We start from the raw sequence: 27,084 nt of genomic DNA, 5'->3' as shown, positions 1-27,084 counted from the left end.
ACTGACATCGTGTGCCTCACACTGCCACAGGTCTGATGTTTTGTTTTTGTTTTTTGTTTTTTTTTCAAATCCTCCTGAACTGTAAAGTGCACACATCCAAACTGCCATTGACTTCCATTGTAAAAGTATAGCAGGCACAAAAACATACACGTTCCATGATCAGATGCTTCTGCAACTTAGGGTTCAGGAATGTTTTTAATGTTATAGTTTTCACACAACTCAATACAACATGTTTTTATTTTTTTCACGGTGACTGTCTGAGCCTTACTTTCTGCATTTTTGTCTGCCTGTCTTTATAGGAATGCTGTCAGGGTGTGAGAGACGCAGGTGTGTAGACACCATGGAGATCAGCAGCTTTAACATTTCTTTTGATCTTGGTTCTCTTTACACTCCTTATAAAGTTCATACATCAAACTGTAGAAATTTTGTCAGATTATATTATTAAAAAATCAAGTTCTAAACTCTTATTGGGCTTTAGGGAAGAAAATTGACAGAGTTGCTTTTCCAGGCAGTAGCTGCACCTTTTAGGATGACATTTTGTAGTTGTAACAATTACTACACTACTTGTACTACATTGAACTGCTGATACTTTAACATCGCTACTCTATTCTAGGAATATCACTTAAAGTGTCATGGTGCAAAGGGCCTAAAATAACTAAGAAAAAACTAGGTGCAAATCGAAACCTCGAGAAGAGAATCTAAAGATGGTATAGAAAACAAACAGAAAATGCAGGAGCTTACAAAGAAGAGTGCAACAAAATGAACAGGACAAACTTAAGGAGGCCAACAACAACACAAGCGGACACAGGGCAGAGAAACAGGGGGCTGGATATAACAGGAGTGCTGAATGATGGAGTAAGAGCTGGGCTGAATGAACAGATGCTGCTGTGAGCTGCTAAGAAACCAGGGGAGCTGAGGGAAACAGAGGCCAGAAATACAAGGAAGGACACTAAGTAAACTGAAACATACAGAGAGTAACATGACAAAAGTCTAAATAGACTGTACTTATACAGCACCTTTCTAGCCAACCAGGCTACTGAAAGCACTTTACAACCCAATCTGCCCTCATCCACTCACACATTCATACAGCACCCTACTACAGCTCTACAAAGCTAATCTGAATAAATCATCCTGTAGTCTAATCAGTGCTAAACTCCACTGGGAGCACACATCAGAGTCAGCAAGGGGTTCAGCGTTTTGCTCAGGGACACTGACATATGGCTGCTGCAAGGAATTGAACCTCCAACTCTTTCACTAGAACAACTGCTCTAACCACTGATCCACCCCCTTATTTACCAAAACTAAATGAATAGAAAAATGGAAAAGCATGACTAAAACTGTAAGCACAATAACAACCTGCAAGAACACCCCAGGATCGTGGCAGAAAGTGTGAAAATGCAACTACTATAACTGTTATTAAGCACATGCAATATAACAGATGTTATAATGACCATGATTTATAACTTTAAGTAGTGGTACTAATAACTCTCGAACAGCAGCTGAGACACATTGTTTCTCCAGTGGAGTGAATGTGTTTCTGGTTACTGTTACTGAATGACAGCCAGAGAATCACATGAACTCTTTAGAAACAGCTTCCAGTTTGGTCAGTTTGAGAAAAGAAGGCACGTGCCCTTTCGCTCCACTCTGAAGCCACAGCTTCTGTTCCTGTTCCACTGGTTTCATTTCCCCACTGTTGTTGAAGGTTGACCAGATTTAGACATCTGTAAATGCTTTGAGGTAAACGCTGCTGCTTCCCTTTGGCACTGTCAAAATAAAATCCCTGCAGCTGACTTGAAACGCCTGGCTGTCGTGTGCTGTTGTAGATTCTCAGTCATGGCAAATCCCCTCCAAAGCATAGAAATTAAAATAAAAAGCAACTGAACTTCTTCTTTTATGTAGTTGAAGATATTTCATTTCTTATCCAAAGAAGCGAAACCAGCTTCCTATCAATTCAAAACCAGACAGCGTGGAGTTCCAAGCTTCAGACTGCCGTTCAGTAATAATTTTGTTTTTTTAAAACTATTCAAAATTGTATTCAGATGATAAAAACAGAAGATTCAGAGTTCAGTTCAGAGGTCAGTGTTAAAATGTCTTGATTTCTTCCCAACAAGTTTTTAGAAAAAATATATATTTTTGGTTGGAAACATCAACATTTTTAAAACTGTCACATGTGTGGATATGTCACAGGAATAATCATAATAATAATGAATTATTTTTAGATTATTTTTATTTATTTACCATTAGTATTTATCAGATCTTAACAACTGAAGACTGAATCTGTTCAACTACAGGGAATAATCATAATATCGCTTATAACTGAAAAAAACAAACAAGAAATTTGCTTTTAAAACATTATATCACAAAAGATTTTAAATAACGCCATGCACCAAAAAGAAAACTGACACAAAGAATGGACGAAGCCAGCCACTGCTCATCACCATTCCCACAGTGAAGCATGGTGGTGGCAACATCATGCTGTGGGGTGCTGTACAGCAACAGGGACTGGGAGATCGGTCAGGGTCAGAGGCAAAACTGAACATCACAAAGTACAGAGATCTCGCTACATGAAAAGCTTGTTCTGCAGGACGTATGCGAGTAAAGGTCCCCCATATCCCAGGGCATGGGACCACTAGGAATATCAGACAAAGGCAGTTTAACTTTATTTTGAGTTTTAAGACATTTGACTTCTCACCTGAAAAGGTTTCTCAATTAAAACTAAAAAAAAAATGTCTTTGAACTATAGTGAGCTTTTAAACTGAGTGCTCAGGTGAGCCAAAAGGTTGCCCCCCCCCCAGCACAATAACAACCCAAAACACAGAGCAAAGACAAGCCAGGAGTGAATTGGAGAGACCTGGAAATGTCTCCACCAGTGGACACGTTTAACAGGACCGAGCCTGAAAGGATTTCCAAGGAAGAATGTCAGAAAAGCCTCCTGTTTGGGTGTCCAAAGCTCGTTGCACCAAATTCAAAAAGACTTAGGGCTGGAACAGCTGCCAAAGGTGCTTCAGCTCAGGACTAAGTAAAGGGCCTGAGTACTGGTGCAAATATGATGTTTCAGACTTTGTTTTTACTTTAAATAAATTGATTAAACTGTATGAAATTCTGTTTTCAGATTCTCAATATGTGCTGATACTGAGTTTAAATTAATGAATAAAAACAACAAATTTAAACAACTGCAGCATCAGGCTGCAACTGCAAAAAGTGAGGAACCGAAGACTTTCTGAAGACGCTGTGAATAAAAAGCGACCCTAAAATCAAAAGTGACACTTCTGCTGCTTTTATTTTAAACACTGCTTTTAGCTTCCTCTGTGGTTTGCACTGACTTGACACGAGTATGGATTTATAAAAAGAGGAGTATCAGTTTCATTTCACTTTATGCTGGTGTGAGGAGCAGTGAACCAACAGCGAGTCAGAAGTTGCCACCATGAAGACTGCCGTGCTGATCTGTCTGGCCTGCTGTGCTCTGTCGGGTAAGAAGTGGTTTCTTTCAACCATTCAGCCAATGAAAAACAATAAAAACAACTTTAGGCAGTTGGTAGGAACATAGTTACAGACTATACACAGGGATTTATGCAAGCAAATTCCATTGTGTATATACTGAATGTTATATTGAATTATTGAGGACTTGAGTTTTGTACGTGGGTCATGTAGTTTTTTTATTATTTGCCATGTAAAATAAGTTTAAGATGGTTTCATCAAACTATGTTTTGTCTTCCTGGATAGTTTGAAAGCACAAAAATGTCCACAGTCCCTTGGTAGTTTTACCATATGAGTCATATGACTGCCAGTAAATAAGAGCAGAGATCTATGTGAGATCAGATTGAATTTGACAGCTTTGTCGAAGCCCAAAAACTGTAAAAGGTTTATGGCAAGTTTGCATCTTGGAGGTTTACTTCAGTCCAGCCAAGTCAAAATCTACATTCTTTCTGAAGTTTTGTTAACTCTGGTGTTTGTTTTATGCAGACTACCAGCTAGATGTCATAATTTGTTTGTTTTAGGCCAGAGGCTATATTTATATTGTCTATAACCCACACAATTTGATTTGATTTTAAAGCAATGATAATTTCGTCTCAAAAGATAATTATCACTAAATGGGATCATGTGTTGTTTTAGGTTATTTTTTTATCATGTTCTGCTGCATTCTTTTACTTTCACAGTCTAAAAAATAAGCTGCTTCCTCTTTAGCCAACTTTCTGCCACCTGTGTCATACAGCCAGCTATATAAGATTAAGTAGTGTTAGTCTAGTTTAAATACATAAAGATTAAAAAAATACCCCACAATTTTCTTTCTAACCATAAAAACTGGATTGCTTTCATTTTAGAACTTGTGTTTTTAGCTAACTCGTATTCTAAAATCAACCACAACAACTCTGTGAGCTTTGAGTGAGTTTAGATGTTGTAAACGCATGAATACTGAGACTGATTGTTTTTCTTACTTTCACTGAAGCACTATCATTGGCCGGAGACTCAAAGAAGAACGACCCTTCTTCATCTATGGCTCCTGCAAAGCAATTTACAGCAGCCTCCACCACCACCAAAGCCCCCACCACCACCACCACCAAAGCCCCCAACACCACCACCACCACCACCAAAGCCCCCACCACCACCACCACCAAAGCCCCCAACACCACCACCACCACCACCACTACCACTGCTGCTCCACCTGCTCCCTCTCCTACTCCTCCAACCAATTTGACTGTTGGAAACTACAATGTGACGAATGGAAAGCAGATCTGCCTGATGGCTCACATGGCACTGCAGATCAAACTGGTCTCAAACGAGGTATATTTAATCCGTCACACCGCTAACATTGATCAAAGGTCTACCAAATTACATTCAGTTAAATTCAGTTATGGGTTGTTTTTTGTTGTGACAAAATTATGGTAAACCAGACGCCAGGTTGAAGCCAGACCAGGTTAATGATGACCCAAGGCCTGTAGAGCCGGGCTCACTTCACGTCTGTTTATGACATTATCTTATTGTTTTAGTCAAAAGGAACAAGGGGAAGCTACTAAACAGTTTTTTAGCAGGCAAGGCTAGATAAGCTTAAGCAAATGAAGTTCCAGATAAACTCTGTAAAGGCAAAGCCCTCTTAAAGGCAAATTAAGCAGCAGCGTTCCTGTAGGGTAGTAATTAGCAGTAGCTTCTCCTGGTGCAGCCGATAACAGCAGACCTCACAAGACATTAAACAGATCAAATGGAGCTTGTTTAATAAAATAAAGCATTGCATTTTGCAGACAATACAAACCAATAAGCGGAATTTCAACACTAGCTATAATTAGCCTTTATAAGGCGCACTGAGTGATGCTTGGCTGTCATTCTAATCAGGGAAAGTCAGACAAAGAGCAGACAAATGTTTCCACTGCCACACAAGGAAAGGTAACAACTTGTCAATAAACTTCTCATTTCTCCTCAATTTTTACTTTCAGGCCAATGGTATCTTCATTGTTCAACCAAAAGACACCAACGCTAAAGGCACTTGTGATAAAACTACAGCCAACCTGACTCTTACCTTTAAAGAGGGCAACATCACCTTCCTCTTCAACAAGGTACTTTTACATTTCCCTCCTTACATTGTCACAAATATGGTGTTACAAAATCTAGGTATGGTGGTTGGGGAGGCAGAGAGATCGGTAGAAACACACATTTGGAACACTTTGGTTAAAATTTTGGTGTGTGTGTGGGGGGGCGGGGAGGTTAATCGAAGAACATTGAAATAATGATATAGAAAAAACAATATGAGAAAAGCTTTCTGCAAAAAACAATAAATATGTTGAGCAAAACATTGAGCAATGTTGAAAATTAAATGTGATTTTGAAACAAATTTTGGAGCCTACGTGAGTAGCAGCTCCCTCTTACACATAAAAATGTTATGGTTAGTTTGCTATAACACTTTATTTTTTTAAATTCAAGATTACTTTTCACTAGTTTTGATTTGCATCAGACACAAAAGACACATAATACTCATATACAAGAGAAATAAATCATATTTTTATCTATGCTGCTGTGGTTCAGCAATTAGTCTTCCACTAACCAGAAATTTGGTGGTTTGATCCCCACCCATGTAGAACAACTTTTGCTTTCAGTTTTAGGGAAAAAGGTGTAAATCAGCTACGTTTTCAAGTTGATTCAAACCCCTAATTAAGAGTTAGTTCAGACAAGTAAACTGAATCACAGCAACTATTGAACTAGTGGTATCACTTTTTAATTAAAAAAAGGCAAATATTTGAAATTCTTGCAGAAAGCTCTGTAGGAGTGAGGTAGTTTAAGAACAAATCATGTTCTTCATCATGTTCTTCATCTCTAAGGACACTGCGGTGCCAAATGCAGATATGCAGTTTTTTTTCTGCTAACGGGTACAATTTTAAAAGTTTAAAGACTAATGCAGTTTTTTACAAAACCCTGTAAGACACTAATCCTTGCCGTATCTTTATTCAGACATTACTCTTCAATATCCACCATAATCTGTTATTTGCATCTCCTCCTGGAAACCGGGCTTTTTTCTTTTTTTTTTTTTTTAAATAATTAGATTTAAAATGTGCAAGAAAACGTGTCTCTATCAGGAAGAGTGAGCTATGACTTTAGGTAGCAGTACATTGTGCAGCACAGAAAAAAAATCTTCAGGGGTTTTGGGTAAAACAATTGAGAAGAACGAAAAAAACACTCTGACATCCTTCACAGTAGAAATGTGACTCGGAACTTTACATGTCTGAATTCCCATTTTGATATCACAATTTTACACAATCACAGTTTAGGTTTTATGACTTTAGAGGATTCTGCAATAGAAGTTTCAACTTTAGTGCAGATATCACACCCAAATTTTTAAGCTACCTAAAATATTTGCAAACAATAGTCTTTTGATTCCCACAGTCTTTTTACCTTTTAAACAATTATACATCAAAACGGAGGCATTTTTGCCTTGCTTTACTCAGTGTATCTGTTGCCTCTAGAGGACCTTTGGTTTTCTCTCAAATCCTCCCAGAGTGCAGAGTGCACACACCCAAACTCTGATTGACTTATACTGAAGTGAATTTGCTCTCCTAAACTGGAAGTTAAAGGTCTTTTTAAGATGTCATACCTCCTGCAGAAAACCCTGTAGACACATAAAAACGTGTACGTGTAAGGACCAGACACTTCTGCCACTTACAGTTCAGGAATTCTTTTTAATATGACCCAAAGTTTTCACGCAGTGACTGTTTGTCTGAGGCTTACTTTTTAGTCTGCACTTTTGTCTGCCTGTCCTTTTAAGAGCACTGTCAGGACGTGACAGACACAGGTGTGTGGTGAAACAAAACATTTTAGGCTAAATGTACTTTTTACAAACAATGATATTTATGACAAATGTTCCGGATTTATAAATTTGTTGTTAAGTTCTAAATGTTTAGGGATGTTCAGCAACATAAAGTTGCTAAAGGGATAAAAGGCTGACAGTGAACAAAGTGGTAATATTTTACCATAAATGGATCAAGGAAAACTGCATACTAGAGGATTCAGATGGACAACTATTATAGGGCTGGTTTAAACTTTGGACATAAAAAACACATCCCGCATGCATCACATGACAGATGCAGAAGTTGCCGTGCAGGAGTTTCCTTCATTGTGTAAGCCGAGTGTCAACAAGAAGGATGTAGAGTCTGAATAAAAATACACTGGTCAAACTAGTCAGGCAGGGTACATCTCCAACACAACCTTTACGGTCAAACAGAACCAGTTTCTCTGTGGCAAGGAGAGTGTTGTTAATGTGACTTCACTGAACTTTGCTCTGTGTGCAGCTTTAAGTCCAAGTGGGTAACAACTTGTCCCTTTTTCTGTCATTTCCTCAGAGCGTTGCTAACAACACGGTCTACGTTGGCGCTCTGTCCTTCAGCCTGTCTTACCCCTTCATGAAGACGGGTACGTCTGGAACGCTCTGGAGTTGCACTGAAATTTCAAACATGATGAAGTATTTTCAAAGCTCACGGTTTCCTTGTTAGTGTGCACCAGCTCCGCTGTAATTAGACACAACCTGCTGGGGTTTTTTTGTTTTGTAGCATGTGACGCTAGTAGCAAGCGACCCTCCTGCAGTGCTATGCCGTCCATCAAGTTTTGTTTAAAGTGTTTTTATCTCATCGCTGCCTTCTTTTCTGGGAACTGTTGTTCCCAGAAACACTGTCGTGCCCGCTCAAGTCTGCATGACACACATGATTTGAGCGTTGCTTTGTCGCACTGTTGCAGGTAAAGTTGCGAAACCGTACAATGCCAAAAACGTTTCAACGCATCTGTTCCCGACAAAGATTGGGCACTCCTACTCCTGCAAGAATGAGACCATCTTCATGGGCAGCGGCCTCTACCTAGAAGTCAGTCAGAACCAGATCCAGGCCTTCAACATCACTAAGGATACCTTTGGCTCCCGTAAGTGTTCTTGTGAGAAATTATGAATAAAAGCTTCCTGTGAACAAAAGTGCAAACAGAAACATCCATGCTGCCACACAATCTAATATTAAATGCCTAACAGTTCTAGAAGGAATGCATATCGCCCGTCACTTGTCATGCCAGAGTTTTCGATCATCTTATGTTGAGAAATGGCGGCATTGCAGCCATTTTTAAAATGATTAGGAAATTTAGCACCTTAGTACCTCAAACGCACATTTATTTGGCTCTAACAGTAACTATCAGTCAACAGATAAAATCACATTACACATACACATTTTTTCTTCTCCTGGTTACTGAAAACTGCAGCATAACAAGTACCTAGAACATTCCTAAAAGAAGCCTTGAGCGTTCCACAGAACTGACAGGTGACGATCTCACACGCTAACGTTTGACTTGTGTCAGATTTTCACACCTTTTGAAAAGAAACTGTTCTGATTCCAACAGCGCTTGGGGGAAATATAAAAACAAAAGGTTTCCTATCCAGGTGTGTCTCTCACCTGGATAGGATGTATAGTTTTCTCTTAAATCCCCCTAGAATGCAGAGCGCACAGCCAAGCTTTCAGAGATATTGCCAACATTTTAGCTCAAAGTTTCCTCTTCAAACCTGGAAGTGAAGAGTCTTTCTAACTTGTTTTACCTCCTACGTAAAACATGACCACCCGAGTCTCCTGCTGCTCTTGAGTCAAGAATTTTTAAGATCTGGCTTGTAGTTTTTGCACAGCGACTGTTAGAGGTTTACTTTTCAGTCTGTTTCTGTCTCCCTGTCATTAACTTGGCAGTCAGGGAGTGACAGACACAGGTGTGTGGTTAACATGGTGACCATCATGAGCCACTGGCAGCGGCTTTAATATTTTTTCTAAATCTGTTTTCTTTACACCCCTTATACTGTTTCTACAGCAAAAATCAATGTGTCATCTGAGATTATTAAAAAAAGGAAGTCCCAAACGAGACAAACTGCTTTTCATGTGAAAACGCAAAGTTAACTCTGTTTTCACATGAAAGTGGAAAGTGCCGGACAACTTTCCTGACATTTTACAAAAGAAGCTAAAACTAAGTTGCTAAAAGTTAAAAGAGCAAAAATGCTGGTTAAAAGTTGCTAGATTTTAGCTAAAAGTAACTAAATGCTAGCTAAAAGTTAAATGTAGCAAAAGCCTACTTAAAAGCTAAAGTAGCAAAAGGCTAGCTAAAAGCTAAAAGTTCTAAACTCTACCTAAAAAATTTCAGCATCAAACGGATAGCTAAAAAGATATAAAAGGTAGCTAAAAGCTAAATGTATCAAAATGGTAGTTAGAAGCTGAAGTAACAAAAGGCTAACTTAAAGCTAAAAGTAGTAAAACGCTAGCTAAAACTTTTTTACATCAAAAGGATAGCTAAAGAGAAAAAAAGGATTGCAAAAAGCTAAGGTATCAAAAGATTAACTAGCAAAAGCTTAACTAAAAGCTAAGAGTAGCAGAATGAAGCAAACTTTAAAGAGAACAATGTTTTTGAAGGAATTGATGAAATTTCAAAGTATTCCTTTGAGGAAAAAATTGGTAAATAAAGTTACATTTTAACGCTTTTTAAAACAACCCCACCCATTTCCTCAATGAGCTGACCATGTTGATGTGGGGCTAAAATAGAACAAAACACAACGTACAGAAAAATAAAAACAACAGGAAAAACAATCATGCACATGCAGCGTTCACATAATTAGAACAGTAAGGCCGCCTGGACTGTTTAGTTTTGCTGCGTAGTTTCTGGTGGTGTTGCTCACCTGATTTACTTTTTTCCTCCACAAGTAAGACCTTTTTTAGAGGCCCTCATCATCTGCATTTGTCGTCGAGGAGGTCAGCTGAGCTACCTGCAGGACAGGAGAAACAGGTTTAACCAGAGGCTCACAGCACCAGCAGCCAGGAATGGCTGCCATGTTGAAGTCTTGTGCTTTTTGCGTGATCATGACAGCACCAGCAGATTTTAACCCCACGTGATCCCCCACAAAATGAAAATGACTTCCTGTCTGCAGTTTCAGCTGTTACTGAGGAGTGTTTTACAGGAAGGAGGTGGGAGAACAAAACCAAATGTAACAAGCACACTCTGGCAGTTTTGGGGTTAAATTATTTGTCAATTTTGTCCACGTCTGTGTGATTGTTTGTCTGTAGCGTTAGCAAAATATCTCATGAATTACAAGACAGATCATAATGAAAGTATCAGAAAGTAGTCATTGGATGTGCATCTAAAATGGCCGCCACAGCTAAATGATCTTAGGCTTCACAAAAATGGCTACAACTCAGTCAGTTTTACAGACAATTTGGTGTGGTAGTAGCTGAGAGTCATCCACAACACGTACTCTCAGCTCTACACGTCTTTGCTCCAAACTTTGGGAATAACTGTTAGGCTCAGCTCTGTCTGACTGTTAGTAAAATATCTCCTGTATCACTGGGCAGATTTCAGTGAAACTCCTAGAATGTGATCACTGGATGTACATCTACACCTCTTTAACATTTGGAGTTAACCCAATTCAAAATGGCTGCCACAGTTAAACACAAAAATGGCTATAACGCAGTCATTTTCACAGACCTTGTGCTGAAATTTGGTGTGGTGGTAGCTGAGTCACCAACAACATACTCTACACTTTACACATCTACCCAAATTTTGCAATATTGCGTCATGCCAAACACAAGGTTTGACCAAACTAGCTAAAACTCTGGCGATGAAGGCGGGAGCCATCCTTCAATTTCCTCTTTAATTACATTCTGACTATTATCAGTCCTTAGAAGACTCAGTTGATGAATCTTTGTGCCTATTATTTGTTTCCCAGCTGACTTATGTCCTGCTGACCAGTCTAACTACAAAATTGCCATTGCGGTGGGAGTGACGCTGCTGATTCTCGTGGTCATCGTGGTGGTGGTGTACCTGCTGAGCCGCAGAAAAAGAACATCTGGTTACCAGTCTCTGTGAGGAGGGCTGACCCAAAAGTCCAATTACCGATTAGTGAGGCGTGGAACTGTGTTTTTGGTTTGTTTTTTTGTTGGTTTTTTTTTGGGGGGGGTATCTTAAAGCTTCTTCCACTGATATTTCTGACCCCAAACAGTGCAATGTCCTCGATCTAAGTGAAAACAATGTTTTGAACAGGGGCACAAATTGTATTCTTATAAGCTGTTTTTCTTTTAACAGAGACAAACTTTTGACAGCTTTAAAAAACTTAATAGGAATTTTTTTTTCCACATCAGTATCCAATTCCTGTGTACAATCATTTTTAATAAGTTACTGAAGTTTAACCCTCAAATGTATATTCTAATCAGACTGGGATGTTTTGACAAAACAGGTTCATCTTATCTTTTTTTTTGTTACTTAAAAACTGTTTTAAACTAATGTTTTTAAGTTGGCAAATGTTAAGCATTTTCAGTCTAACAAGCAGTATGTAAATTTATTCGAGTCAGATTTAAGAGCAGGGTAAATAAAAAAAAACAATGATTTTATCTTTTAATAGTCGTATATTTTACTATTGCTTGTTCCTTTTTTATCTAAAAGGGAAAAAAATCAACTTCCTGTATTTAATATTTTTCTGTACATGTGATTTTACTGAATTCTGTGTTTTGAAATTTTAATCGGCACAAAGGGAAAAATGACTATATTTGTAAGAAATTTTTGAATTGAATTATTCTCTTATTGTTGCTGCTTATTGTTGCTGCTTATTGTTACTTCTTATTGTTACTGCTCTTCTCTAAATGTAGTGGATTATCCTAAACTATTCTAACTACTTTATTGCCTTCTGTTACACTTGGGGTAAAGTGAAGCATGCACTAGTGAAGATGACTTGAAATTACTGATGAAGACTACAAATCGTTTTGTGTACAATAAGATCAATTTGTCAAGACAGATGTTCACATCTAAAGTAATCAGTTTGATCAGACCATCACCGTGACATGATGGTTGCCGTGTGCTTTACAATTAGGCAGAACAAAGGGAAATGTCACTTGAACATTAATGTTTGAGAGCACTTTTACTTGCTGGTCGCATCTTCTGCCAATAAAAACTCTTGTTTCTAGATGTTTGACGTGTTTATTTGCTGAGCGTCATGTGTATGTTGTCACAAAGCTGGGCTCAAAATGTCAAGATTTTCAGAAAACGTAAAGATTTGGAAAATTAAGAAACACATTAAATATATGGCATATAAAGTGAACATTCTATACATTATACCTGATAAAATGGTCAAAATGAAGTCAATTAGCTGCATGAAGCACTTATTCAGTGCCAGGGCTCAAATTCTGTTTCACTTCACCACAGGGTGTTTAAATATTATAATCATTTATTTATTCATCCATCCATCCATCCATCCGTCTGTCCATCCATCCATTTGTCCATTTGTCCATCCATCCATCCATCCGTCCATTCATCCATCCATCCGTCCATCCATCCATCCATCCATCCATCCATCCATCCATCCATCCATCCATCCATCCATTTTTTTATTATTTAATTTTTAATAATTTAATTATTATTATCCATTATTTAATTTCCCTTTTTGAATTGAATTGAATTGAATTGAATTGAATTGAATTGAATTGAATTGAATTGAATTGAATTGAATCCATCCATTCATTCATTCTGTCACAATCCTGAAGTTTTGCTGTCTTTGAGTTTATTTCTGTAATTATCTTTATATGCACCATGTTTCGTTTCCTCCCTCAGTCAGTGCTGCCTTCAGCTCCTCATCACTCACCTGTTTCTCATTTGCTAATCAGCTGAGCTGCACTTCCTGGGTCATCATCCCTCCCAGTACTTCTACTCTCAGCTCATGTTCGCTCAACGTCCCGTACTGTTTGGTTACACTTCCTGCTCCCTGCGCTCCTTGGTTCGTACACATTGGTGTCTCGTTTTCTTTAAATTTTATTAAAATACCTGATCTATTTACTCCCTCTGTTTCTGTGTCTACATTTATGGGTCCTTTAAAAAAACTCAACATTGTGACACATTCATTCAGGAAATTCTCTGTCCTTTCAAACTCCAGCTGGTCGAGGCAGATGGTTGCCTGACCAGGGCCTGGTTCTGCTGTAGGATTCTTCCCGTCAAAAGAGAGTTGTTTCTTGCCACTTTCTGCCAAACTGAAGATTTCTTGCAATCTGCTGGCTTCCTTGGTGCTATATACTGTAAATAAATTGAACTGAATTGATTAGACCAAAGCAGACATGATGGAGTCCACCCAACTCAAGATGGACTGATTCCCAGTACAAACTGGGCAATACAAGTGCTGTGAACAGTAGAAGGCCGGCCATCTACAGCACCCAAGAGCAGAGAGGACAGGTGGATGCAGTCCCACAAGGCAGCAGCAGTCCCAGACAAACAGACACCTGGCACCACCCCAAGGCAGCTGTGTGTCCACACAGAGGTAAGCTGCCAGTGAAGCACAGGGTCAGCAGCCCCCAGGACAAAGGTACNGTAGTTTTGTCTTCAGCCAGTATTTGTGTGTGAGGAAGAAATTACTTACCTTTATGCTTTGTACCTTCAGATGAGCCTGGCCTGTTTTCCTGCTACGTTTTCTGAGTACTCTCCTCGATGACCCTCTGGAAGTCTGGTCTGCTGCCCTCCAACCACTTGCCTGTCTTCATTCACCTCATCTCCTCGGGAGGCCTTTGGATCTCACCCATCTTCTCCACCAAGGATTCAAGAACCCGTAAGAGAAAGATACAAATAATTTGAGTAACACCAGAGTAACACCAGAACAAGCAATCTCCTCCAAGATCCATCAGTAAACATCTTTCCTCTTCTTCAGGATTCCGGCGGAAGACCACTGTACATATCTTTGCACCTTTCTCCACTGTAAATAATAAACACTGTTTTGACTTTTTCGAAAACTGATTTCTGTCGTTCCTGGTTCTTGTACCAATCTGGGTTCCCGAGACGTGACACTGAGGGAGGGGGGTCAGGCACTGCCTGGTGCTCCCCCATGACTGCGTAGTTCAAATGGCACAAATGCGCTTCTAAAAGAATGGTCAAAAACTCCAATAAACATTCCTAAAGCTTGTGAAAAGCCTTCCCAGAAGAGGGGAAGTTGAAGCAAAGAGTGGGCCAACATCATATCAAACCCTTTGGGTTAAGAATGGGATGTCACTCAAGTTTGTATGTGTGGGAAGGGAGACGAGCGAATACTTTTGGCAATATGTATTCAGTAATGTTCTGGTCGTCATTGCTGTTGTTGGGAATACATTTCAATAAAAACAACAACAACAAACTTTTCATACATATCATTTCCTGAGCAGATAGAGTAGAAACATTAAATAGACAGAGCCTAAAAGTGAAGGCTCAGATTGTTCAGCCCTCTCAGAGGATCGGACCTCGTCACGCCCCAAGCCCCAACCCCCACCCTCGACCCAGTTTCCGTCAGTGGGCTCTTACTGGAGCACAGTGGAACTCCAGCTAATGATTGCAAAACTCTGGAGCTGAATCAGCACACAAACTTCTTTATTTTTATTTTTTTTCCACTTTCGAAAGAAGACAAACAAAGACGTCTGGTTGGTGAGGTTTAGACGGATTTTGCCACCATGTCAGGTAATTAAAATTCACAGATGCATAGTTCTGAGTTGAAAACAGTGTGTACACTTTTCTACATTAGTGGACAGAGTGAGGAAATCCAGATGTTGTGTGCTTAAAGGAGCAGCTTCACATAACGGTTCACGTAGGAGGATCTTTGACTGTTACTTAAATACAAACCATGAACAATGTTATTAGGGGGTTTCTGATAAAAAACATGGATGTTAGACGAGAAAGGAGAAATTCTTTAAAGGGCTGATTCTGCATTAACATTAACAGCTCACAGCTCTTTTATGAGAAGACATTAAAGTAGTTTTAACATATTTTTTGCCTACTAAAATGCAGATCTTCTTTTTATGCAGCATGACACATTTCAGAACAAGCATTACTAGGTAAAGATAAATGAACTTATTTAAAGAATTGATGCAGATTAGCTGTGGCAGCCATATTGAATTGGGTCCACTCGAAAAGTTAATCAGTTGTATTTCTACATCTAAAGATTACTGTCTGTATGTCTCAATAAAATCTGCTTACTGGTTCATGAGATATTTTGCTAACAGACAGAAAAAACATTTTTGGCAATAACATTGCATCTGGACATCTTTAGATGGAAAAACAAGTTCATTGTCGAGATTGTTGTTGTTTCAGACGTTTTCAGCACATTTCTACTCTCTGGAGATCTTAGTGCTGTTCTGTTTCACTTTATTGGTTCTGTGTGTCAAATTAGTATTACTTTTTGTCAGATTAGAGTAAAAAGTTCCTCAGGTAAATTGATATTCCAGCCATTTTGAAGCAAATTTCTGTGTAGGAGTTATGAAGACAAAATATCTTACCTGTTGTAGATACAGCTGTAGTGTGCAACCAGTGCTGCAAAAAGACTGTTTAGATGTTGACAGGTAAAAACTCTGGGAATGGTACAGCGCCACATATACTCCAACAACGCCACATTATGTTATTTTAAATACTATCATATTTACTTGGTTTGCATGCTGAAAGGACGACTGACACACAGCTCTCACAAGATGGATCAGAAACACAGTTTGAAAACTAGAGAAATTTCTTTTACTGAGAAAATGGAGTGTGAATGTCTGATTCTGAATAACTTTGCGGAAGAAGCTAAAACTGAGCTGAAAGCTAAATGCAGCAAAATGCTATCTAAACACTAAAAGTGGCTAAGAGTAGCAAAATTCTGGTTCAAAATAGCAAATAAACTAGCTTGAAGTAGAAAAACAAAAGCTAAAATATAAAAATTGCAAAATGCTGACAAAAAAGTATTAAAACACAAGTTAAAAACTAAAAGTAACATGTAGTGTGCACTAGATAGAGTAGCAAAATGCAAGCTAAAAGCTAAAAGCAGCAAAACACTAGCTTAAGGACTAAAAGTAGGAAGTGCTAGCCAAAAGTAGCAAAAATCTAGGTAAAAGCTACAAGTAGAAAAATGCTAGTTTAAAGAAGCAAACCACGAGCAACAAAAACAAAAAGTAACAAACCTGGAGCTGAAAAGTGCAAAACGCTAGATAATAGCTAAGTAGCGCTAGCTAAAAATAGCAAAACACAAGCTAAAAGTGCCGAGCTAGAATTAGCATTAGCCTTTGAAGTTTTAGCATTAGTATAATTATAAAAAGCTAGACTAACTGTGCGGCTCCACTGTTTTCAGACGAAGAAGTGGTTGTGGAGGAGGGAATCCCCTCGTCTCAAAACCCTTTGGTTTCAGTCACCTTTCAAAGAGACAGCCGCAGGAAGGAGAAGTACCTGGAGGCAGAACCCAAAGCCCTTGGGGTATGCTGTGTGTGTGTGTTTGTGAAAATCTTTTCAATCTTTTCTGACACCTATAGTGCGGGCTTAATTCAAAGTTCTGCCTCCTTGTGTTGCAGATAACTCAGATTGGCCTGGGTTTGTATAAGATCATCGGTGTTGGTGTGCTTCTTGCTAAAGGCCAGGGTGAACCGTCACTCGACATTACATTGATCGTTTTATCTTTGCTGGTAAGCACACAAGTACTCATACGCTATGCTTCATGTAAACAGTAAGATACAAAACTAACAAGACAATTAAAACTAGAAAAACTCGTTTTTTCCCTTGTGAAAATGCAGTGTGACTGCTTAGTGCTGAATCTCTGCTGAAATTTGCTGAAGAAGCTACAAATGAGGTGTAAAAGCTAAAAGAAGCAGAACGCTAACTGAAAAACTTAAACAATAATAATAATAATAGGCAAAGCAACTGGACTTCTATTCTGTAGTTGAAGATGTTTCTCTTCTCTTCAGTTTAAAGCTGGAGAGTGTGGCGTTCCAAGCTCTAAACTGCATGAGATGCTTTGTTTTTGCAGCTACATTCACTTGCAGATTGATCTCCCTCCCCTCCATCCTGACAGTCATTAGGGTCTCTGTTTCCCTGGCTTACAGAGAGATGTTTTGGTCTTGTACACGAAGGTGTGAATTAGAGTGAAACTAACTGGGTATCAGGCTTAATGCTCTGTTGTAGGTTTTAGAAAGCTGGAATCTGAGACCTTCTCTGTTTAAAGTTGATTTCTCTCTTTTAACATAAAAAGCTTCCTTCACCCCCCTCTCAAACCATGTGTCTTCTTGGTCCAAAATATGAACATTTTGGTCCTCAAAGGAGTGTCCCTTATCCTTGAGGTGTTGGTGAACAGCTGAGTCTGGTCCTGAAGAGCTGCTCTCCTGTGTTGAGCCATGCGTCTGTGGAGAGGCTGTTTGGTTTCTCCAATATGGAGGCCTGAACCTGTCTGAACATCTCAGGAGTGGTGCAGTAATTAATTTTTGGCAGTGCAGCTTTTCAACCACTTATGGTAATTCTCATGTCTGGCAGAGAGGTGCAGGCCTGAAAAGTGAAGAAAACTATCAGTATGTTCAGTATCTCTGAAGTGGAAATGAACACAGGTCAGATTAGAAGTTGCAGCATCGTCTCAGAGTTCCTGCTCGTCGCTGCAGAGTTGGGAACAAGTTGTCGGTGAAAAGCGAGTTCAGCTGAATTCCATTTGCTGGAAACTTTGGTGACCTGAAACACAAGCTGACACTTTTCTACTTTCAAGTTGAAAAACCTGTAGGATGTGTTCACTAGCCAAGTTAGCTGGTATAAGCAGTACATACAGAGGGCTGCAAAGTATTCCGTACTCTCGGTATTCTTTCTGTCTTGTTGCTTTATTTCACTCAGCAGTTCATCATTGGGGACTTTCTTCTTCCTGATGTACTCCAGGATCTTAGTGGTGCTCAGAGTATGACTCTCACACTAAATCTTTAGCTCAAAATCTAAATTAAATAGCTTAAATTTTGTTAAATTTTTTTGTTATTACTTTTATTATCTTTTTTGTTTTGTTGTGTATACATGTTTGAAATAAATACATTTTAAAAATAAAAATAAAAAATCTGCAAATTTGACGGAGTTCTAGCCATTTTTGTATTGACTCATGTTGATTAGCTGGGGCAGCCATCTTGAAATAGGCGTGATGCCAAAGTTTAATCATTTGTAGATGTCTGTCAAACAATTACTTTCTGAGAAATTCATTAAAATCAGTAAAGTGGGTTATAAGATATTTTGCTAACAGGCAAACAGGGTTGATGTCAAGGTTTAAAACAAATGTTTTCGTTAAAGATCTTTTGCAATGTGGAGAGCTCAAAGTATGTGCTGGGGAGGATTCTCAGCTACTGCCTCACCAAATTTTAGATCAATATCTGTATCACTGGCCAAGTTATAGAAATGTTTCTGTTTTCTAAGTCAGCCTGCTGTGGCAGCCATCTTGAATTGGTTTGACTCCAAAATATATTCAGTTGTAGATGGACATCCAAAGACTGTTTTCTGAACATTTCATTAAAATCCATTGAGTGGTTCATGAGATATTTTGCTAACAAGAGCGTTGACTCTCAAATGTTAATGACAAAGTTTTAAGAGCAGATTTCGTTTGGTCAGATTGTGCTCAGAGTATTGGGTAAAAGCTTCAGCTACTACCACATCAGATTTGAGCTCATCATCTGTAAAACTGACTCGTAACTAAATTTCTGTCTGGTAACGTCGCTTAGCTGAGGAGGCCATTTTGAAAGGGACTGACTCCAAAGGGTAATCAATTGTTCATCCAATGAATACATTCTCACAGCGTCATTAAAGTCCATCCACTAGTTCACACACACACACACACAGAGGCAAAAAACATTATTGCTTCATCTTCAGTTGCGAGTGATAAAAATGTGGGTTTGGCTTGTGTGTAAAAGCAAATGATGTTGTCGTCATTTTGTTATTGCTTTTGATAAAACTACAATGAATGAAAGGATTAGAAGCAAAGCTATAGTTTTCATGTTTACCTGAGGATGGCAGTGCCTCACTGCACTTGGAAAGGATGTGCACCTGTGTGTAAACAGACCGCAGGAAGTGGCTCATTTTGGAGGTGGCTTTACACAATAACAAAGCAAAAATTATAAGGTACAAATGAAAATACAATATGATTAACTCATTTGCTCATGCTCTTCTGTGATAGAACTTATAGGCTAGATTGTCATTATTATCACTCGGCCGCCACAGAAAGGCCAAGGCAAGGGTTAATGTTTCTTGCCTGTGTCTGTGTTCAAAATATTTGATGAAACACTGCACAAATTTTAATGAAACCTTAAAAAAGTCATATTTGATTGTACATCTACAACTGATTTAGGTTTGGAGTCAGTTAAATCCAATATGGCCACCACAGCTAATTGACCTTAGCCAACAAAAAAAGAAAAATGGCTGTGACTTGGTTCATTTTACAGATATTGTGCTGAAATCGGATGCGGTAGTAGCTCAGAGTCTGTAACAACACACTCTGAGCTGTATGGCACGTAACGTTGTTTTCAGGGTTCGACTGTAATGGCTGCAACTGCAGCATTTCTCAGGATAAGTTAGTTTATCTACAACAGGTAAGATAATAAGTGTTCCTAACTTTTCCGCAGAGTCCTTCATCAAAATATTTGAACGAACCTATTAAAAGTCAGGTGTGTAGAACTGAATACGGGAATATTGCTTACAGGGCACTGCCTTTGTTCTAATACGATTTCAAACTGGTATATTTTCTATTCATTGGGCATTTGGTGATGTTTGTTTTTTGTTGCAGGTTGTAATAGCCGGGTACGTGGCTGTATCAGCACAGAATCTCCATCTGCCAAAAGTAAGTTACCTGCTCCAGAGGAGGCTCATAACATTTTAAGACAATCAGAAAACTTCTGAAGAAATGTTGGAGTGTGTTCATGTAGCTGCTGCCCCCAAAAATCCAACATGACCTTTGTAATAAGATAAGAAAACATGCATTTACTTTAATGTATGAACTAAATAAGAATTGTCCAGAAAACCGAAAATCAAAACAAATGTGAAAGCTGCTGCCAGCGGCTCTCTTATTTACAAAGAGGAAGTGGTAAGTTCTATAGCAGTGAGACACACGCTGGGTGGAAGAAGTACTTATGTCCTAAAAAAGTTGTGGGGAAAATGAAGAGTTTGTTTGCAAAAGATAGGAAACTATTTGGACAGCTCAGAAGTCATCAACAGTCAGTTGAACATTCAGTGAAAAAATGTGAAACAATCTTAAAAAAAAAAGAAAAAAGACATATACTGTAAAGTCCCATTTTCTGAGACCCGTTTACACTTCTGTCTGAGCTACAGAGCCCCAAGGAGTGATGGGTTTCAACCAAAATTCTATCAATCTCAATTATTTCTTTCTTGCCGTTTTTTGTAAATTTTGTCTACGTTGTGCAACGTCCAACAAGCTTTCTCAATTCAAAATATTCAATTCTTTTTTGTATTCAGAGAGCTCCTCGGATGAGAAGCAAAACATCTTCAACTACAGAATAGAAGTCCAGTTGTTTTTGTTTTGGATTTACCATGTTCTATACCAGCACACAAGGGTTAATTTTTATAAGAAAGATGTCCTGTCTTTGTTTGCACTAATTAAACACGATTTTAACTGATGGTCCTTACTAAATCTTTTTCATTGACCACTAGAATTGATGACATGAAAATAAACATCTTCCCAAGCTTCCTCTATCTGTTTCAGTGTATTCCAATCTTTCTACCTTTAACTTTTGTACAAAAGATCAATAGTGTTATTCTGTATTTTATTTGGAGCAAGAAACCACCCAGGCTGAGCCATCAAGTCTTACAGAGGTGGAATGGTTCTACCTAACTTCTTCTACAACTACAGGGCAACTAATATAAAGAAAATCTGAATTTATGGGTTCAGTCAGAGGAGAATGAATTCCTCCCATCATGGGTGGTTATGGAAGCAGATTCTGCTCCTCTGGCAGCATTGAAAGCCTTCCTCTACTCACCTCTTCACTCCTCTACTTCTAGTTACACTAAGAATGTGATAGTAGCCGCCTGGATTAAAATATGGGTTTAATTTAGACGNCCCCCACTACCACTCCCTCCCTTTTTCATACTAATACTGCACTCCATCAGCTGTCTTCAGATCCTGAAGCAGATGAATGGAGCTGATTCTTCCACCCGTCCTCTGTCCTGTCAATAGGCCCATTCACATGTCGCAGCTTCTGTTGTCTGCTTTCTGTAACTAACAACACTGATGATGAGCAGGGCTGCATTCCTGCAGCAGCTGGGTGTTGTGCAACAGGAGCTCAGTGCAGAACTGCTGCAGACCACAGCACCGTGAACAAAAAAGCAGACATGTTTGTCAGGAAGCAGCTGCTGAGGGAACAAAATGAAGTGAAACTAACTTTTATTTTAGAGTCTAAACACGAGGTCGCCTTTCCTCCCATTTTACATGTACAGTCATGACAAAAAGTCTTGGAATTGACACAGATGCTGAGTTTTGTGGCTTTGGCATGTTCAGCATGATCTTACTTTTCTAAGCTAATAAAGCTGTGCAATGAAATAACATACACTGCCTGGCCAAAAAAAAGAGTCACCACCAAAAAATATGGTTACACACTCTAATATTTCGTTGGACCGCCTTTAGCTTTGATTACGGCACACATTCGCTGTGGCATTGTTTCATTAAGCTTCTGCAATGTCACAAGGTTTATTTCCATCCAGTGTTGCATTAATTTTTCACCAAGATCTTGCATTGATGATGGTAGAGTCTGACCCCTGCACAAAGCCTTCTCCAGCACATCCCAAAGATTCTCAATGGAGTTAAGGTCTGGACTCTGTGGTGGCCAATCCATGTGTGAAAATGATGCCTCATGCTCCCTGAACCACTCTTTCACAATTTGAGCCCGATGAATCCTGGCTTTGTCATCTTGGAATATGTCCGTGCCATCAGGGAAGAAATGGAATAACCTGGTCATTCAGTATATTCAGGTAGTCAGCTGACCTCATTAGACCTGACCAACTGCAGCAACCCCAGATCATAGCACTGCCCCCACAGGCTTGTACAGTAGGCACTAGGCATGATGGGTGCAACACTTCACCTGCCTCTCTTCTTACCCTGATGCACCCATCACTCTGGAACAGGGTAAATCTGGACTCATCAGACCACATGACCTTCTACCATTGCTCCAGAGTCCAATCTTTATGCTCCCTAGCAAATTGAAGCCTTTTTTTCTGGTTAGCCTCACTGATTAGTGGTTTTCTTAAGGCTACACAGCTGTTCAGTCCCAATCCCTTGAGTTCTCTTCGCATTGTGCGTGTAGAAATGCTCTTACTTTCACTGTTAAACGTAACCCGGAGTTCTACTGTTGTTTTTCTTCCATTTGATTTCACCAAACATTTAAGTGATCCCGATCATTCAGGATTTTCTTCCAGCCACATTTCTTCCTCAAAGACGATGGGTCCTCACTATCCTTCCAGTTTTTAATAATACGTTGGACAGTTCTTAACCCAATTTTAGTAGTTTCTGCAATCTCCTTAGATGTTTTCTCTGATTGATGCATGTCAATGATTTGACCCTTCTCAAACAGTCTGACATCTTTTCCACAACCACAGGATGTGTCTTTCCACATGGTTGTTTAAGAAATGAGAAGAAACTCATTGCACCAGTTGGGGTTAAATAACTTGTTTCCATCTTAAACATAATCACCCATGCAGTAATTACCCAAGAGGAAGCTTGTACCTATTTGCTCAGTTAAATCCAGATGGCAACTTTTTTTGGCCAGGCAGTGTACATGGTATGTATGTATCTGGTATGCACAAAATACAATGTTAATTGTTACTAAAAAAGCTAAACTCTCAAAGTTTGAAAAAACATTCATGTCCCTGCCAGAACTTCTCACTGTAAAGAGACACTCTTCTTGGTTACAGCTGAGGGCCTGCTTGGGAATGCAGATCGTGTCATGTGTGGCCTGCATCGTAAACATGATCTTTACCTTGGTCAAACTGGGAAACTCTGTACACGGCTGCTGGGTGTATACCTATGACAGCGGCGAAAACAACAAATCCAAATATGCTGAAATGTGTCATCAACTTGAGGTAAGGAGTGTGTTCTCTTTATGAGAACCACACACTGATGCTCCAGTGAGGAGCACCCAATTATGCGTGAAGAGTCACATATTAAAGGACTTGCATTTCTTAAAGGAATGCAGATGCCAGAGTTTTACACTTAGATCATTTTACGAGGGCAAGGACTAGAGTTGTAGCCGATTTGGTCAGACCTTGAAAAAAACATTATGCACAATCTTGGGCAAGACCTCACATGATCTGTTAGCGCTTGAAGCATGTGTTGAGGGTAATGCTCAGCTACCACCACATCAAATTTTAGCTCATTATCTGCAAAACTAGCTGAGTTATAGCCATCTTTGTGTTTGTGAGGATTGCTTAGCCGTGGTGGCCGTCTTGAATTGGGTTGACTACAAAAGTAATTCAGTTGTTGATGTACACATGAAACTTTTATTATCATATGTCCAGTGGTTCGTGAGATATTTTGCTAACAGACAGACAGACAGGCTTGACTCCAACAATTAATGCCAAAGTTTTAAAAACAGATCTCACACAATCAGTTAGCACTCAAAATGTAAGTTTATGACAACTCTCAGCTACTACCAAGCTGTAAAATTGACTACGGTATAGCCATTTTTATGTTTGCTAAAGTTGCTTAGCTGTGACGGCCATCTTGAATCGAGTTGATTCCTCAAGGTAAACAGCTGTAGATGTCCAATAAATCGTTAAAGTATAAGCTGGAGCAATATATAAAAGTAAGTCAGCTTTAACCTTTACAGGTCAGTATCAATCTAATATTAGCAACTCTTATTCCTCTTACAGAAGATGCATGCCCACTTTTTTGCTGGGGGAGTGCTCATTCAGGCTGCTCTGCTGGCCATCTCTGTCACGCTCGCTGCATACTGCTGCAAGGTGGTCAACTGTTGTGGGCCGGCTCCCAAAATGGTGAGTATAGACCAGTGTTCAGGTCAGTAATCCCAGTGCACCTGTGGCGGCTGAGGAAACAAACTGTTTCTTGTTGCACTTTTTAATTTGCCTTTGAAACAAAGCCACGCTTCGTGTTTGGTCTGCAGATGGTGCTGCTAACAAAAGGACAAAAAGTGGAGCTGGATTTTCTTTGGCAGTGATCACAAAAGACAGGGTTAGAAATGAGTCCATCAGAGATAAAGCTCAGGCTTGGAGACAAAGTTAGTTAGAGACAAGTCCGAGATGGTTTGGACATGAGCAGAGGAGGGTCAGAGGACATATTGGACGAAGGATGTGGAATTTGGAGCTGCCAGGGAGGAGGATATGCAGAGGGTTGGTGTGACAGAGGAGGAGGCTGAGATAGGGAGAGATGGAGGCAGGTGATCTGCTGTGGAGACTTCTAAAGGGAGCAGCTGAAAGACGAATAAAAGAAGACAAAACTGGTGTGTGAATGCACTCAGAACAGACTAAATATATGTTAAGATTTGATTGCTGAGGCCACATTAAAGGAGTGGTCTGGGGCATTTGTGTCCACATTGTCTATAATCCAAATTGTTCACAATTTAACACCCCTCAACCAACCTGGATTCCACAGAAAGAAGCCAGGTTTGTTGAACCTACAGAGATGAACATTTTCCCTAAAAGGATCGTTAGCCTCTCAAATCAGTGCCTGCCTGCCAGTGTCTCTCAGTGATAAGACAATATGTTTGCTGTATTTGTAATGGTCAACAGTTCTGTGGCTGATATCTCTTCCTTTATTTTCTGCCCCACAGCCGATGATCACAGTCCAGACGCCGCAGAGAGCGGAGACTAACCAGCTGAACGTGCAAGACTGATCTATAGCCACTAAAAAGCCACAGTCAATTATTTTTTTTAATCAACAAATGATCAGATACTGTTTTTTATAATGTGAACAGATGGCTGCACTAACAAAACTTGTTACCTATTTTGAATTTCTTGTAATTTCTCTGAATCCTTTATAGGAGGGGTAGGCAACCCTGGTCCTGGAGGGCCACTATTCTGCATGTTTTACTTGTTTCTCTGCTCCAACACACCTGATTTAAACCAATGGGTGATTAACAGGCTTCTGCAGAACATGAAGAGGTGATTTAACCACTGAATCAGGTGTGTTGGAGCAGAGAAACAAGGAAAACATGCAGGATAGTGGCTCTCCAGGACCAGAGTTGCCTACACCTGCTTTATAGGTACATTTAGCCTTGTTATATACTTATATACTTGTATTTTTCTTTTAAATATATATATTTTTTTAAATATCCAGAGTAGACAGGAATATCCCAGAGGTCTTGAAAAATGTGATTGTACTATAATATAAGCGTGTCTACATTTTGTAGCTTCAAAAGCAAGATGCCAGACATTGTCAGTGCACCCATCAGAATAAAATGAGCTCATTTAAAGAAATTAGACAACAGCATTAATCTGCTGCTTTAAATCAGTTGTGCCAAACGAAGTTGGGCTGTATTAGTAAACTCACAAGAACACTGAATAAAAACAATTTGTATTTTTTCTTACAAATGTCAGAGTGTAATTCGTGTAATTATCTGGGAAATGATACACACAAAACAATCACATTATATGAAGTTTACAGTAAATGCTAACATATTGCTCACGTATCATGGTACTTTATTTTTTCTTTCACATCGTTTTCGGCCTTCAGTAAATTAAGGGTGGGTGACTCTACCCCAACCCACCCCTCCCAACTCCCACCACCACTGTGGGCTGACCACCTGGAGAAAACCAACATATGAACATGGAAAAGATGTAACCTGCACACAGAAAGACCCCCATGCCAGGGGGCAATCCAGAGACCCTCTTGCCGTGCCTTGACTTCTCACCAGCTGAAAACATCTGGTGCATCATTAAACAAAGAAGACCCAGGACTGTGGAGCAGCTACACTCCTCCATCAGACAAGAATGGGACAACATTCCTCCAAAACCTCCAGCAGCTGCTCTCCTCAGGTTATAGATGTTTACAGACTGATGTTAGAAGAAGAGATGATTCACAGAGGGAAACATGGAGCTGAAACACATTTATAGTTATGCTGCAGCTGTTAGGTTGAAAATTACATTTTTCCCCCTAAAATGGTCACTTTTTTTAAATTTAAACATTTGAGATATTTGCTAGGTTCAATTGTGATAAAAATATGAGTTTATGAGACTTACAAATCATTGCATTCTGTTTTCATTTACATTTTAAACAACATCCCAACTTCACTAGAATTGGGGTTGTACATCTAAGGGGTCAATCCTTAGACTTTCTTACATGCACAGTACTCTGACAATATTTGCTATATTTGTCACTCTGATAAGCATTTTTATCAAATTATTGAGAGAAATTAGCTTTTACAGTTTTACTCCTGGAACTTTTTATGTGATCACCAGTGGTGCTGTGAACTGACCAATGAGAATAAAGAACAGATCACATTCACAGTGAGTTTTCTGTAAACACATGCTGAGGTTGAATCAAGTTTTCTTTTTTGTTTTTTTTCCTTTAAAAAGGCAAAGAAATGAACGGGCCCACAGATAGATCACCCAATCTCTGGACTGTTAGAAAACACTTTGAATCTTTTAAACATGAAACCAGAACCACATTATAAATGAAATTTTCACAGTTTAAAAAAGTAACAAGAAGCGAAGAACATAAGCTAACATGAATATATATACTTTTATTATAAATTATAAATTTCACACATTTTACACAAAAAAGGCTGAACTGATAAAAAAAATACTTCTCAACTCAACAGAACAAAGTCTGCTGAAAACAAAACATAAAAACATCTCATTTTTCAAAGAATGCATTTTCTTTTCTACAAATAT

General features: G+C 39.1%; 2 protein-coding genes across 3 annotated transcripts; both read left to right on the top strand.

Moving 5' to 3' along the window:
* Nucleotides 1-3,319: 3,319 nt before the first annotated feature.
* si:ch211-212k18.7 (macrosialin) lies at nt 3,320-12,441 on the top strand. Its single transcript, XM_017427091.3, has 6 exons — nt 3,320-3,470; nt 4,448-4,782; nt 5,430-5,549; nt 7,824-7,893; nt 8,215-8,391; nt 11,210-12,441. The coding sequence occupies exons 1-6, from the start codon at nt 3,425-3,427 to the stop codon at nt 11,347-11,349; spliced, it is 888 nt and encodes a 295-aa protein (XP_017282580.1). The 5' UTR covers nt 3,320-3,424; the 3' UTR covers nt 11,350-12,441.
* A 2,338-nt stretch (nt 12,442-14,779) lies between these two features.
* On the top strand, nt 14,780-26,425 carry LOC108242261. Of its 2 annotated transcripts, XM_017427003.3 has the most exons (7): nt 14,782-14,940; nt 16,580-16,701; nt 16,797-16,907; nt 20,015-20,068; nt 23,149-23,316; nt 24,106-24,228; nt 25,023-26,425. In XM_017427003.3, exons 1-7 carry the CDS (start codon nt 14,934-14,936, stop codon nt 25,083-25,085), a joined length of 648 nt encoding a protein of 215 aa, XP_017282492.1. In that variant the 5' UTR covers nt 14,782-14,933; the 3' UTR covers nt 25,086-26,425. The 2 variants fall into 2 exon arrangements, with proteins under 2 accessions (XP_037832617.1, XP_017282492.1); XM_037976689.1 differs by lacking the exon at nt 23,149-23,316 and having other exon boundaries at nt 14,780-14,940.
* The last annotated feature ends 659 nt before the right edge of the window (nt 26,426-27,084 follow it).

This window comes from Kryptolebias marmoratus, linkage group LG7 (genome assembly GCF_001649575.2).
Source record: "Kryptolebias marmoratus isolate JLee-2015 linkage group LG7, ASM164957v2, whole genome shotgun sequence".
Taxonomy (NCBI): Eukaryota; Metazoa; Chordata; class Actinopteri; order Cyprinodontiformes; family Rivulidae; genus Kryptolebias; species Kryptolebias marmoratus.
This window is presented reverse-complemented; position numbering and strand designations above follow the sequence as displayed.